Source organism: Festucalex cinctus, chromosome 14 (assembly GCF_051991245.1).
Source record: "Festucalex cinctus isolate MCC-2025b chromosome 14, RoL_Fcin_1.0, whole genome shotgun sequence".
Classification (NCBI taxonomy): domain Eukaryota; kingdom Metazoa; phylum Chordata; class Actinopteri; order Syngnathiformes; family Syngnathidae; genus Festucalex; species Festucalex cinctus.
In genome coordinates, this window is record NC_135424.1 from 19,567,501 (window position 1) to 19,583,962 (window position 16,462).

Genomic DNA, 16,462 nt, shown 5'->3' on the forward strand with positions numbered 1-16,462 from the left:
CGGTCCTTAAATATTGTGGCAATGCCAGGAGAAGCGTGTGTAACCCTGGGAAACATGTAGGACTGGGACAAAAAAAGTCGACCAAGTCGACTAGGTCGACTTTAAAAATAGGTCGACTGGAAAAATTTAAGTGGGCCCGGAACCATGTTTGCACCGTCACCGTCCATGTTTCACACATACCTTTTATGCCGCCGCACAGAGTGTGTTGCAAACTTCAGTGAGAAGAAGGCGGAGAGAGTAATATTTATTTATTTATTTTTTAAATGACTCCTGTTTGTTTGGTCTGATTGGTTGTTTGAATTTGGAGGTGTGTTGCACAGCCGCCATTAGCCTAACTGCGCATACAGTTCTACATGTAGACTCGTACAGTATTTACAATATTTATTAGTTAAGATTATGTCCTCATTGGTTGCACTATTTTAAAATGGAGGAAAAGCGAATGGATAAGAGGACAGAGGTACAGGCTCTTCTAAACATTTGGGAGGGGAAGAGAGCACGACTTTGAATCGGAGTCACCAAGCCACCATGCACGTTATTACTGCCAAGCTTGGTTGGTGAGGTGAACAGCTAAAATGCTCACACGACCCTCAAAAAGTCTGTAAAAGCTGCAAAGATACACAAGGACTTTTAAACGCTCATGGATCAGTACAGCGGCATGACTGCCGAGTGAATGGGACGGCCAAATCGACGCCATGGTTCATGGATACCGTGCGTGCGTGCGCGCGTGCGCGCCGCAGTCAGACTAAATTAAAGACTATTATTGTACAGGAAATAAAAGGAGCAATGGGTTTTATATCCAGATTATCCACTCAATTCAACATATGTTCAACATTTGCGGCCTCAAATCTTTAAAAAAAATAATAATAATAATCATAATAATAATAACAATAAAAAGTCGATTAGTCGTTAAAAATACGAGAAGTTGAGTCGATTTTTAAAAAAGTCGTTTGTGACAGCCCTAGAAACATGCTTTTTTTTTCTTTTTCTTTTTTTGCCGTTCTATAATCAAATATAATTGCACATCCACTACAGAAGGTGGCAGTGGTGCTCTCATTGTCAGAGTGAGTGTGCATATTCTGGTGTAGGCTTTGTTTTCTTTTTTTCAACAAGGATGCAAAGTACAGACGAGAATATTGTGCATTTAGAAATACACTGAGCCTGCTGAGCACCACGCCGACCGTTTGGAAACTTGCTGGAATGTGCCATTTGATTATTCAGAGTAGCACAAAATAGGGCACGATTTACCATAGTTTCAAAAATTCAACAACTGCCAATATCGGTCCTAATTAGGTCTTTTATGTTTGAGGGGCTGTCAAGCATGGCACAATATGATTGGCCACTTGCAGAGTTGAGTCAAGGAGACGCTTCTTTGAAGTTAATTGCCTCCAATTAATGTTTTCTTCTTCTTCTCAGGTAAGCAGAGAGCAGTTACGTACAGAAGAGAGAAATAGTAAGACATAAGATACACTGCAAATACGGTGTTGGAAATATGGCATATTACTTACATTATAGAAGAGTAATACAAAATTTGGCTCCAAAAAGTTAATGATTGAAAACATTCTATCACTGATCGAGGTTAGTCCTTGACAGTTTATCGCAGAAGTAAATATCACCCAGTGCCATTGTTTATACAAGATGTAATTGGCTAGGAGTATTGAACCAATCAGACTTGATGGCAGGAACACCCCGGCGTTACAGGACATTCTGATGGGTCAGCTTGACCTTATCATCACGACCAGATGGACGGGCTCCCACAAGCAGACGGCATAAAAAGACATCCAGAACTGAAGAACGACGCTGGACTCTTGTGAGAGGACATGCCCGGAATAATCTTGAATTATCCTGAATTGTATTCTTGATGAACTTTGGAGAAACAATACAAAATGTTAAAAGCTATTTTGAGTCTTTATTTTGTCTCCTTTTTTTGAAGAAAACGAACACGCAGAAATTATTTTTGGATAATTCGAAATAATGTGATATGTAGGCCCTGACAATGAAATAGGAACACCAATAAAACCCTAAAAATTTCTAACAACGGTTTCCTTTTTGCTATGCCCACTGTCCTTAAAAAAATAAAAAATAAAAATTGTGCCAGCAGTTACTAGTTAGCCCCAATGACAACACAAGTAGCACACGGTCTGTTCTAAAAATAGCTCACCAGTGATGTGAAACTGAAGTTCTAAGAATTAAACCAGAAGACAAATGTTAACATTTATTAATTAATTTATTTATTATTTAAATGTAACGTGGTACACTTTTCTTCTGTACCAAATATTCTACAATTTGTTTAAAAATAAAAATAAAAAATGTGTTTTTACTTACCCAAATATTTGAATTTTTTTACAGGTATAAACCATAATTTTACTACCGTCATGCAGTGATTTGTTTTTTTCTTCTCATGATTATCATACTGTTAGAATCAAAATATCAGCTTAAAAATAGGAGTGAAGGTGCACTCTAGCCGCTCTGACTGCGGACGTGGAGTGGTTAGAGCAACAGGTGAGACAAATGGAAACTGCAAAAGCAAGATGTGAGGATTGTGGGCTGACAGTGGATTTAAATGACCTCATTCATCATTCATATTCCGTGAACACAACTCAATTTGGTATATATTAACATTTTCAGAAGTTGGTTGTTTTGCGGCATTACTGAAAGCCACTGTAGCTATTGTTTACAATAGTCTTGATAGTCACAACAACAAAAACACGGGGTGCATTTGTTAAATCATAGAGGGGGAGCTCACTCTGCCTCTCTGAACATGTTTGGACGTCAGAGTGAAATTTACAAAAAAACAACAAACCTCAAGAGACACTAGGGAAAAGTTGCCGCTGTAAATGCAGCACCACACATGTTCCTGAATAATTCCATAGACTGCAGTCATTTTCACAGACAAATTTCTCATCTTGTGCAGTTCCGAGTTTCCACTGAAGTCAACCATAAAAACATGCAAGAAAAGCAGACCACCCCAAAATGGTGTTTCAGAGTTCTGTGGTCAACTTGAGTTAATTCTAACCGGCGGAAATGTCAGTGTGTTTTTTTTTTTTTTTTTTTTTTTTTTTTTTTTTTTTTTTTTTGAAGAGCTCAGAATTGTTCATTCGGTAGTCTTACCGATTCAACGTCTTGTCATCATTGCTCTTTTCCTTTTTTTTTTTTTTTTTTTTTTTTTTTTTTTTTTTTTTTTTTTTTTGTGTGTGTGTATGTGTGCGTGCGTTTGCGTGCGTGCGTTTGCGTGCGTGCGTGCGTTTGCGTGTGTGCGTTTGCGTGCGTTTGCGTGCGTGCGTGCAAATACGTATAAATTTATACTCATTCATTCACCTAAAACCTTATAAATATCCCATTACCCTTCGCCTTAACCAGGTACTTCAGAATCTTGCCAGAGTCGTGAGATTTAAATGGTCAGGAGACCAGAGAAAAGGTCAGAAAAAAAAGAAATAAAGAGAAAAGAAAGGTAAATCAAAGTGACATCCAGCACCGACCAAACACTTCCTGCCTTCCCCATGATTACAAAATCAAAGTCTTACGCCAACCCCGGAAGCCTCTAAATTCCAGCAAATTTAGCGAGATCTCAAGAGCCCAGAGGAAAAACTAAAGAGAGGAAGGAGGGAAGGATCGATAAGGCAGAGTGAGATCAATAGAAGCCAGTACATCCAATCCATCAAAGTGAAGTCCAGCACCAACAAGACCCCTCCTGCGTGGTTACAAAACCGGAGTCTTATGCCAACCCCAGAAACCTCATACTTCTAATAAATTAAGATCTCAAGTGACCAGAGGAAAAACTAAAGAGAGGAAGGAGGGAAGGATAGATAAAGAAAAGTGAGAACCACAGACACCAGCACCAACTGATTCAAGGGGCTGTGGGAGGGAGAGGGTACTTCTGTTGAGTTTCAGTAGATGCTGGTGCGACGGATCTGGCATGCATAAGGACCACCACCAAAGAGAGAAGCCGTCAACCGCGGTCCAGCAAAGCGAGCACCCCCCCCCCCCCCCCCCACCCCCCCCGGAATCCCCAGGCCGCGGCAGCACCAAGGCCACCCCCAAGCCACCCGAGCGGACACCGGTCAGCGAGCCGACCCAGATACCCGGAACACCCCCGCCCCAGCCCCGGCCCACACCCCCGAGCCCAAGGCCGCAGAACGAGGCCCAGCGGGCCCCCACAGCGCCCCACCGGTCCCCAGCCCCCATCCCCCCACGACCCCCCCGCACCCCACCCAAACCCGCCATCCACCACGACCCAGGCCCCACCACCCCCGACCCCCAAACCCCCGAACACACCCCGACCCCCAGCACCCAACCCCCCACCCACCCATACCTCCACCCCCCCCCCAAACAAGCCGCCCCCCCCCGACGGCCGCCACCCCCCCCCCCGCGAACCCGGCCCCCCGCGAGAACCCCCCACCCCCCCCCGGAAACCGGCACCGGGCAGCAGCGCAGAGAGGGAAGATGTGCCCACCCCACCTCCAGCCGCGCGAGATTTGCACCGCGGCGGGAGGGGGGAAGCAGAGGAGGAAGCACCAGGGGAGAAGGCGGGACACCAGAACACCGAGCCCGGTGGGGAGAGGCCCCGGTCGTCACGCCAGAGTACAAGTGACACCTAACCCTGTTACTGAGTCCGCCAGCTCGCCGACTGGCGAGCTCTACCCTTACACCGTGAATGTGGCCCCACCCAGTGTATATACAAGTGTGTGCGTGTGGTGCATTAAAATTGGGAGCAGGTGAGTCGGAGCAGAGGGAAAAAATTTCCCCTACTCCGACACACCCGTATCCCCCCCCAAAAAATGAATATGTATATGTGTGGTGCATTAAAAAAGGGAATGGAGGGACAAAGTGGTGGGGCAGGGACACAAATGGGGGGGACCACAGCGCTGCCAGGCACTGCAGTCCATCCCCTCTGATGGCTCCCCGCCCCAACTCACCCCTCCCCTTGGACGTGAGGTGCATTAAAATTGGAGGGGAGTTGAAGGGTGAAGACGGTGTTTCCACCCTTCCCCACCCCACCAAGAAATGTGTTGTGTGCCCTATGTGTATATTTACAAAGTGTATAGTGCAAGCTAGTGAAGTGAGTAAGAGGAGCGACCAGCGGGGCCTCACCCAACCCGGCGGGTGTAGGTGGCACGCCCGCCCCCCAGCACCCCCACCCCCCGCCGCCCCCCACCTCATCCACCCGGCACCACAATGGGCGGACAGCCAGCGCAGCAGGGCTACCGGACAGCCCACCAGCCACCGGGGCCCGCCCGGGGCACCAGGAGTTATACCGGAGCGGGGCAGGCCCCAAACCCTCGCCCGGCCCCCGGAGCCCGACGCCCGGGCCGGGGAGGGAGCCCCAGGCCCAGGGAGAGGGAGGGGGAGGGGCCGCAGGGCAGACAGGGAAGGGGGGGGGGGGGGCGGGGGAAGCGGGGAGAAGACGACAAGAAGGCGAAAGGGCGGCTGCAGGGCAGGAGGCGGGGGGGGAGAGGAGGAGGGAGGGCGACAAGGGAAAAGGGACCGGGAGGCAGAGGAGGATGGGCGGGAGGAGGCGAGGAGGGAGAGGCGACGGGGGGGAGGAAGGGGGAGGGGAGAGGGAACCACGGGGCACACCGGAGGCCCACCCACCCCGAACCGCGCCGCCGGGCACGGAGCAGCGGACCGCGCCGGGACGGCACCGCCCCGGGCACCAGGGGAAGCACCCCAACACCGCACCCCACAGGGGGCCCAGGGAGCGGCCAAGACGCAACCGCCACCGAGCAGACAACGGGGGGGGGGGGGGGGGGGGGGGCAGAACCACCCCCGCCCGACCACAGGGGACGGCGTCAAGAAAATTGACTAATTAGCATGCAGTAACACCAAGTGTTGATGCTTAGTGCCCACTAGAAATAGATCTTAAGGAGTTATTGAGTATAGTGTCGTATAGTGTGGTATGCTCGAGCCCACTAGCAGCAACTAGGTTCCTGACTATATAAAAATAAAAACAATCAGATACAAAATACCAAATACAGGAGCAGCGAAAACAGAAGTTGTAACGATGTGGTGGCTCTCGTTAACAGGCAGAATCTTGGCAGGATTAAGTTGCCAAATTGAGATTAAAATATTCTATGTACATAGACCATATTTGTTTAAATCTTGATACTTGATTTTTATTTAAGGCAGAGATTTTTTCCATTGAGATATAATTTATTAGTAAGTTTAACCAGTGGTCGATATTTAGAGATTGTTTATTTTTCCAATTGACAAGGATTATTTTTTTAGCAATAGTAAGGGCTATAAATATAGATTGAGATTGTTTACATGGTCGCTCAGTTATTGTTAAGTCACCTAGTAAACACAGTCTTGGAGATAAAGGAAGCCTACAGTTTAATATATCAGCGAGCTTTTCCAAGATTTTAGTCCAGAAATGCAGCACTGGAGTACATGACCATAAAGCATGAAGATAAGTATCGGCAGTGTTTTGTGAGCACTGGAGACAAATGTCGGAGTCAGAGAGTCCCATTTTTTTCATCATATATTGTGTAATATATGTTCTATGAAGTATCTTATATTGGATAAGTTGCAAATTTGTCTGTTTGGTCATTTTAAATACATTTTCACAGATTTGGGTCCAAAAGTCTGGTTCCGGAACTATAGACAAGTCTTTTTCCCATTTTAAAGTCGGTAAATACGTTTTATTTGTGTATAAAAATAACTTATATATTTTTGATATTTTCTTTATTGTTGTTGGAGAAAGCTTTATAATATCTTTAGCTAAGACAGGCAGTTGGAGCGTATCTTGAAGTGTTGGGATTTGTTTCTTAACCATATTTTTAACTTGCAGATAATGTAAGAAATTTCCCTTTTTTATTTCATATTTCTGGACCAAGTTTGTATATGATATAAACTTATTATCTGAGAAAAGATGATGAAGGTGTGTAATTCCTTTCTGCTCCCATAGGCTTAAATGGAACGACTGATTATTAAGTTGAAAGTCGGGGTTATGCCAAATGGGAGAGAGCCCACAGGGCGCCAATTGGGAGTTTGTAATTTCTAATGCCTTCCACCAGGCAGTCAGGGTGGCGGCTATCATTGGGTTTTTAAAACAATTATGTCGTCTTATTGATTTTGTAATAAAGAGTAAATCTGACAGTCTAAGATTATTACAATCCTTCTGCTCCAATTCCAACCAACAGTTAGTATCTCTGTTGGGTTGTGTCCATAGCACAAGATATTGTAGTTGATTAGCTAGATAATAGTACATAAAGTTTGGTGCCTCTAAACCTCCTTTAGATTTACTTTCCTGAAGAGTAGATAGACTAATTTTGGCTTTTTTTTTATTCCAATAGAATTTTATGATAGCAGAGTCCAGCGATTGGAACCAGTTAGACGTAGGTTTAAATGGAATCATTGAAAATAAATAATTAATCTTTGGTAAAACTTTCATTTTTATAGTAGCTATCCGTCCTATTAAAGAGATCGGAAGATTATTCCAGCGTTCCAGGTCACTACGGATACTATCCAATAATGGTGAAAAATTTAAAGAAGTTAATTCAGTTAACTTAGGTGAAATTTTAACACCTAAGTATTTTAAATTACCTGTAGGAAAGGAGTAGTGTGGATCCTGACTTGTAGGATTCCATGAATTTTCTGTAATAGGTAATAATGTTGATTTTGTCCAGTTAATAGAGTAATCTGATAAGTGAGAGAATTTAGTTATTAATTTAAATGCTTCCCCTAGCGAAATAGCAGGTTCTTCTAAATAGAGTAATATATCATCGGCATATAGATTAATTTTATGTTCTATTGTCCCGGAGTGGATTCCTTGGATCCGTCTATCCTGACGTATAGCTAATGCAAGCGGCTCAATAAATATAGCAAATAATAAAGGAGAAATTGGGCACCCTTGTCTTGTTCCCCTTTGTAAAGTAAAACTCTGTGATGTAATCCCATTAGTAGTAACTGTAGCTTTAGGAGAATCATATAATATTGAGACCCATTGAATGAATGACTCCCCGAAGCCGAATTTATTTAAGACAGCAAAGAGGAAGGACCAGTTAACTTTATCGAATGCTTTTTCTGCATCCAGCGAAATAACAACTGCCTTTTTATCATGCCGCTGTGACATACTAATCAAGTTAAAGAGTCTCCTAATATTATTAGTAGAATGACGACCTTTAATAAAACCTGTTTGATCACTATGAATAATTGTCGAGATTACCGTCTCTAATCGAGATGCCAAGGCCTTAGCGATAATTTTAATATCGGTATTAATTAGTGATATCGGTCGGTAACTTGACGGGAGGGTAGGGTCTTTTTCTGGCTTTAATAAAAGTTTAATTGCTGCTATATTCATATCTTGACGTATATCACCTTTACTTTTAATTTCAGTTACTACTCTTAGAAATAATGGAGCAAACATTAACCAGAAATGTTTAAAAAATATAGCCGGAAAGCCGTCTGGACCAGGTGCTCTGCCATTAGGCATACTGTCTAAAGCACGATACAACTCATCTATAGTAAGCGGGGTATCGAGAATATCTTTATGTTCAATAGATAACTGAGGTATATTTAAGCTGTTTAGGAATTCCTCAATATATTCAGGGTTAGGTCTATTAATTTCTGTGTATAGATTTCGATAATAGTTATAAAAAATATGGTTAATTTCTTCTGGTGATTGTGTGCATTCACCATTTATATCTTTAATAGCCGTTATAAGAGATTTTTCCCGATTCCGTTGAAGTTGATTTGCCAGGAATACATATATACATATATATACATATATACATATATATATACATATATATATATACATATATACATATATACATATATACATATATATATATATATATACATATATATACATATATACATATATATACATATATACACATATATACATATACATATATATATATACATATATACATATATATACATATATACATATACATATATATATACATATATACATATATATACATATATATATATATATATACATACATATATACATATATATATATATATATATATATATACATATATACATATATATATATATATATATATACATATATATATATATATATACACATATATACATATATATATATATATACATATATATATATATATATATACATATATACATATATATATATATATATATATACATATATATATATATATATATATATATATGTGTATATGTTGGTGGGACCCTGTTGATTATATCTATTTTCATCAATATTTCTGGGGAACAATATGTGTAAAAGAGGTCAACCAGTATCCTGCAGCATGTTGCATTGAACATGTTGCATATATACACATACATACATATATATATATTTTTTTTTTTAGGCTGATGCCAATTTCCAATTTTTGGCAAAATAAAATTATGATAACCGATTAATAAAATATATATAAATAATAAAATAACATTTTTCTTTAAATAATAAATATATGAATTACAGTCACAACATCTGACTGCTTTACAATACTTTGTATTAGTATTTGTTTACCAGACAAAAATCAGTGGATGTATTTTTTCCCCCTATTTTGTGGAGGGTTTGAATGTCATTATCTTGTAATGTATGTTAAAAAAAAAAATAATGATCTGCAAAAAAAACATTATATTGCAATGTTAAAACACACAATATCGTCGGCGTCATGTCACGACATTAAAAGCAGCACATCTGTTAAAAAAAAAAAAAAAAAAAAAATCAGGTTGATTTCCATGTGTGCATTTCTAGCACCCTCTGGTGGTTAGTTTTGTAGTGCAGTTTAATTTTCACAAGGCATGTTTTGGCCCTTCTAGGTTTAAAATCCACACAAATGGTCAGATGAAGGGGAACATAATTTGCTTGTGAACCGAGTCAATATGTGGAGGAACTCAATGTGCGTGTGCATGAGCAAGTAAGAGTCTCAATATTTAGTCTTATTAGAGATTGTAAGTTGTTTAGCTGTTATGTACAAAAGTAGAATATTGTGTATGTTTTTCATGTATGAGCTCTTTTTCTTTTTTTACAATATTGTGATTTTTTTTTTATAAAAAAAACAACCTCCCCACAGTATTGTAATTATCGTATCATGATGTTTTGTTCCAATTTTAAAACAACCAAGTCGACTAACCAAATAATCACTTCGACAATAATCATGGTCAGTTGCAATATTGTCGGCAAACAACAAATACGATTTGCCACGTCATTCGTCGTCCGCATTTATATGAAATTAGTGCATCAAGGCGCTATTGTGATAATGAAAGCAGTACGATGCTATTAAATAGCAGATTAAAATAGTAACCACATAAAATCTGAAATAACATATTAAGTTGTCAATTAATTAATTACACTGTGAAATAAAATCTAACAAACAAAGTGATGTTTGGAGGGAGGGCTCAATCTGAATTGAATCAAAACAAAATAAATATCTTTGGAAGAATAAATGTTCCACTCTTTGTCCTACTACTCGAACATAGCTTCACGTCTGCAAGGACACAATCCTTAGTCGGGATACAATAAATCAGAAACACAATGCTCAAGCTATGCGGCAAAACAACATACTGCAGGGAGTTGTTATGATCACATATCACACTGCCTGCGTTAATATTTCTGAATTAGGCCGTCATTATTCACGTTTGAAGAATATTTCATATTTGCTCTTTATTTTCGGTCCATTTGAACAACATGATCAGCATAACAGAGGTTTAGAATTTAAACCAGACACTATGTGAATCCCTAGAGTAAAAAAGTATGACTCCAAAGTATGATTTTTGACATGAAATTGGATTTCGTCTCACTCTCTGTAATTTATCAAAATTTTCTCAAGAGACAACCATAATTCATTTCTGTGTCATTTCTGTCAGTGTGTTTACTCGCCAGATCTGAAACGCCCCTCGATCCATCACAACATTCCTCCTCTCCAATTTGCATTTGTCATTCTGAAAGCTGACAGTTGACATTGGCATGCTGTAAACCCTCTGTGTGCAAATGCGCCAAGATCCAAAATGTGTTCAAATCACCAGAAGTAATGCTTCTGGCTGAAAGGAAGCATTCTTCACATGCGTGTGAGGCGTGGGATCTCCTACCTGTTATTGTTACGTTGCTGTAGATGTTGGACAGTTGCTCCTTGAGCAGGACGAGATGCGTGCTGGCCGCCTTCTCTCGCTGGAGCTGCAGCATCATGTCGGGGTGGCTTGCCACTTTGCAACCGTTCTGCTTGTCCATTGCAATGTCACTGCGCACTATATCTGAAGCCCAACAAATAAAGAAAGGAAGTACTTCTTTAATGTAGAGATGGGGAATCTGTGGTCCGTATATGACCCATGTCAGCATTTGACTTTGCTTATTATGCAATAAAAACAAAAACTACAAATGAACTAACAGAAAAATAGCAAAAGATACTAAATGTCTTTCGCATCATAATTTTCCTATCCTTGTCATGGGAGAGCTGTCGCTTATCCCAGGTGACTTTACTCTGAACTAACTTGCCACCCCATCACAGCACATAAATACATAAACAACCAATCACATTCACACCTATAGGCAATTTCATGCTGTCAATGAAGGGTGCATCTTCTTGGAATGAGCGTGGAAGCCGATGTACTGTATATGCAAACACCACACAAAAAAGCGGGATTCAAACCCACAACTTTACAACTGAGAACAGATGTGTTAGCCACTTTAACCACAGTGTCACCATTTTTGCTTTTTTAATGCACCCAGACATTAAAATCATATGCTGAAACTGAATGTCATTATAATATATTTCACCTTTTCTTGTACAAAGTATCTGTGGAAAATTCAAAATATTTAACATGTCAACTGGTCTGGTGTAACCATAATTCTACATTTTCCACAGAGCCTAATTATTAACAATTAAGTGAAAAAAAGATTTTTAAATCGCCTTTCAATTACTTTAACAACCCCCCGTTTTATTTTTTATTAGGGCCCGAGTAGCGACCGCTGCGAGGTCCCTCTTGTTTTTGTAAGAATTATTATTCTTCCGCTTCTTCTTCTTCTCCGTAAACGATCGCATTTTTGAGGACCTAAGCATTTATGAAAACTCACCAAACTTTGCAATCTCTTCGGGCCCGGCGAAAAATGTGATATTATGAAGTTGTCATAACAACGCAACTCTATAGCGCCCCCTAGCGTAGACAAATAAAAACCAATCCCGGCCCGTTTGACCTAGAGCTACGAAAATTGGCAGGCACGTGTAGCACCCCGAGACGCACAAAAAAAGTCAGTGGAAGCCATTTCCTAAAATGTATAGGAAGTGAGTTATGAATTTTTGAATGTCCAATTTTGGCCCATTTTGGCACATTCACTGTGGTTATGCTTTTTCCCCCTTTGCAAACATTTCTTATACAATTGACTTCAAACTTGCCATGTATCATCTCAAGACCTGAGACAACCACTGGGCAAAAAAAATCTTAACTTTTCGAAATACTATATGACGGGGGCGGGGCATTAAATATTGCCTTTAAAATTTCATTTGTCCAGAAAGACAAAATGCTTAATAACTCCCATGTACAAGCTCCAAAAAATCTCAAACTTCTCATGCAACTTAATAGTCACGGCCTGAAAACATCTATATCATAAAATTCACTTATACATATAGCGCCACCTAGTGGTGACAATAAATGTGATAATTTACATTTTTAGCTACTGTGCCGAGCTCGTTGAAGGGATCCAGTTGAAAATTGGTCCAGAAAGTCTTTAGATGTTGATCATGAACCACACCGAATATTGTAAGTTTTCACCAAAGGGCGAGGCCGTGACTGTGCCGCAAAGTCTGATGATTTTTCTTGAGAATAAAAGCTGCTTTAACTTGACCCAGATGATCCTATCTTCTCAAAATTTCCCACATTTGAGGAGAGTCCAGCCCTTAAGACATCTATGAACTTATATTTCATCTTACTGATAGCGCCACCTAGTGGCATTTTTTTTTCTTACAATTTTTCTTCAACGTTTTTCTCCAATCACATTAACTGGACCTACCTCACATTTGCTCAGATGAGGGTTTCGGCCTTCATGATGTCACAACACGAAGTTTGTGAGTTTTCGCGAATCGCTGTGGGCGTGGCTAAGCACTGTTCGCCAAGAAAACAACGCCAATTTTGAGGGTCGAAACATACACACAAACTCATGAAACTTAGCACAATACATGATAAAATATTGCTCATTTTACCAGGCCAGATGTGTGTGTCATTTTTATAAAAATGACTCAATAGCGCCCCCTAGAAATTTTTAACGAAGCAGCCCTGCTTGTACGTTTAAGCAAGATCTTCGGAAATTTTTAGGTGTATGAGGGAGCCCAAGACCTACAAAAAAAGTCTGTTGGACCCATATGCTAAAATGAACAGGAAGTGAGCTACGAATTTTTGAATGGCCCATTTTTTACAATTTTAGCACATTTACAGGGGGCATACTTTTGCCCAGGGCGGCACGGTAGTCGAGTGGTTAGCACGTCCGCTTCCCAGTTCTGAGGTCTCCGGTTCGAGTCCAGGCTCGGACCTTCCTGGGTGGAGTTTGCATGTTCTCCCCGTGCCCGCGTGGGTCTTCTCCGGGTACTCCGTTCTCCTCCCACATTCCAAAGACATGCATGGCAGGTTAATTGGGCGCTCCGAATTGTACCTAGGTGTACTTGTGAGTGTGGATGGTTGTTCGTCTCTGTGTGCCCTGCGATTGGTTGGCAACCAGTCCAGGGTGTCCCCCGCCTACTGCCCAGAGCCAGCTGAGATAGGCGCCAGCAGCCCCCGCGACCCTTGTGAGGAATAAGCGGTCAAGAAAATTGATGGATGGATACTTTTGCCCACTTCTCCTACAAGTTTCATCCGACTGACTTCAGACTTGACCTGGGCCATGTCAAGACCTGAGCCAACGACAGGGGGAAAAATCTTGACTTTTCGAAATACTATATGATGAGGGCGGGGCATCAAATTTTGTGTTTCGCAATGAAAAAGGATATGCTTAATAACTCCCCGGTACATGCTCCAAAAAATCCCAAACTTGACATGTATGTTTAAAAGTCAAGGCCTGAAGCTACGTCTATGACAACATTCAGTTGTATATGCAGCGCCACCTAGCCCTTGAGGCATGAAAAAAAAATGCCCCACTTACAGTATATTTGCAAAAATTGTAAACACATTCTAAGTGTGATAACTAAGTCATTTAGGAATATTCTTCTACTTTCCACCACTCAAAATGTTCACTGGCATCAAACATATTTACTTTTTTATTTAGTTTCATATTTTTTTGATCGCCTCTATGGACAATAAAAGCAACATTGTGCAATGAGTACAAGCGATGATGTGTATATGTACTTTTGCAAAAAAAATACCAATCAGGGCAACTCATTGCCTTAAAATAAATAAAAAAATAAAATTAAAAAAAAGACGCTGATTTTTGCAGATCTTAACAATCACCAAAACCCATTGAGCTTGACACACTCATCACACCTGGCAAAAAATAATAATAATCCAAATGTAAAGGTTTATCATGGCATTGTCAAAGAAATTCTGCTTCCAATGTGCCAGTACCCCAACGTGGCCCGGGCTGCGAGGGCCCTTTATAGCTGCTCGCAGCTCTAGTTTGTTTATTTATTTATTTATTTTTTTACTCGCATGTTTTTCAGCAACTTTTTATCCAACTGCGGCCTTAATAGCTAACACCTGTATTAACGGAAACGGGCTTACGTAAAAAAATTTAATGACTTTTGACGGGCGAAATTCAATTTGCAAGTTACAGGCAAACTGTTCGAGCATAGAGTGGAAGTGTTTCTTCTTTTTTTTTTTTTTTTTTTTTTATGTTTACCGTCGTCGTAGTTCTTCAGGTAGTAGTCGGGCCCGGGCCCTCTGTATTTAGCCAGGTTCTTCTGGTTGTTGAACTGCAGAAAGTCGGTCCGCTTGCCGCCAAAGCGGAGGAAGGCGGGAGACAAACCTCTCGCCAGGGTCACCAGACGCTTGGAGCTGTGGGAAAAATTCAATTAGTTCTTCCGGGTTGTCGTCAAGTCTTTTTTTTTTTTTTTTTTTTTTTTTTTTTTTTAAAGGTTTATTTTTTTTTTCTCGTTTATTTTGTTTGTTTTGTAAAACTCATTGTGGTGCATCGGTATAGTTCTACTCTAGAGACTTTTTTTTTCTTTCCTGTTTTTATTTTCCCTCTTTGCGTCTGCAGTCAGACAGCGGGTTATTAATAAAGCACCTTTTTTTTTTTTAATTTAAACCCTTTATTTGCCTTTAGATTTTACAGATGACATCAGATGAAAATATTATATTAGTTTATTTATTTATTTAATTATTATTTTGTTTGGAAGGAGTTTACCAATACAGTTATTTTTTAATTCATTTGTTATCAATTTCCATAAATATTATTCATTTACAACCACAATTAAAACTGACTAATTTAAATATAAAACGTGCAATTGAGGCTATATGTCTTGGTTGCTATAGGCTTATTATTTTCATGGTAGGCTAGAGTGTATTTTGTTTTTAATTTAAAACATCAGACAGCAAATGCGTCATGATCAGCGCAAACGTTTTTGCTTTGTCATGTCTTGTTATGTTGTAGAATATTTGCATTTAAAAAAAATAAACACTTGGAATGCGTATGTTTTTACAAGGGCTTAAAGGCAGACTTATTCGTTTATGTTTATAATTATTTGGCTGTCTGTTGTGTTATTGTTTGGAACCTTTGTCCATGCCAATATGCTATCTCTTAATGTTGTTCATTAAGCTACTATAGAAGTATCATCCATGGAAATAATGGATTATTTGAACATGCAAAAGTACTTCATTGCTTCGTGTAGATTTTTTTTTTCAAGTTCAAAATAAACATTCAAATAACTTCCGAATGTTCATAGAGTGACATAACTGTAATAAGCTGGGGGAATTTGACTATTCTGTTCATACTCCCACGTAATGCAAACAAGGCGACTTTCTCAAAAATGACTTAAAAAAAAAATCTCCTTGGAAGGGACGTGCTAAAAGTTATTCGATGTTTTGTTTTTGTTTTTTTTTGTTTTTTTTAACGCTATGTGCAAATGCAATAAATCTGCTGCGCATGCACTAGTTGTTTTCATTTTCCCCGACGTGCACCAATACCTTCGTTGCATTAGAAATGTTCCACAAAATTAAGGTCGCCTACCTGAGAAAGACCAGCCAGCCGTCACTGATGATCGACGGATCCAGCTGCAGGGAGAGAAAGTTGTCGTTGAGGACTCGGGTGGGACTGCGGGTGTTGACGTCCAGCAGAACCAGCGTCCTTCCCAGGAATCCCGCCCGAGTCCCGACGGCTGCCGCTCGCTGATACGTCGGGGAGGAGGACGAGGAGTAGGAAGAAGAAGAAGAGGAAGAGGTGGCGATGACTGGCAGCAGCAAAGATGCCAACCACCAGCAGGACGATCGTGGATGTGAACTCTGCATCTTGAAACAAACTTGAACTCTTCCCAGCGTGTGAATAGAGACCACAGTGGAGGTTGGTCACCTTTTTCCTCACGATCTGTCTTCCTGTCCGCT

General features: G+C 40.5%; 1 protein-coding gene across 1 annotated transcript in view; it reads right to left on the reverse strand.

Moving 5' to 3' along the window:
• hpse2 (heparanase 2) overlaps positions 1-16,462 on the reverse strand; it is a 61,357-nt gene extending 44,895 nt beyond the window's left edge. Inside the window, exons 1-3 of the mRNA XM_077495272.1 lie at positions 16,092-16,462; positions 14,763-14,917; positions 11,033-11,194 (exon numbers count right to left, since the gene is read on the reverse strand). Coding sequence (XP_077351398.1) covers positions 11,033-11,194; positions 14,763-14,917; positions 16,092-16,369 — 595 coding nt within the window. The 5' untranslated portion in view covers positions 16,370-16,462. The remainder of the gene's footprint in view (positions 1-11,032; positions 11,195-14,762; positions 14,918-16,091) is intronic.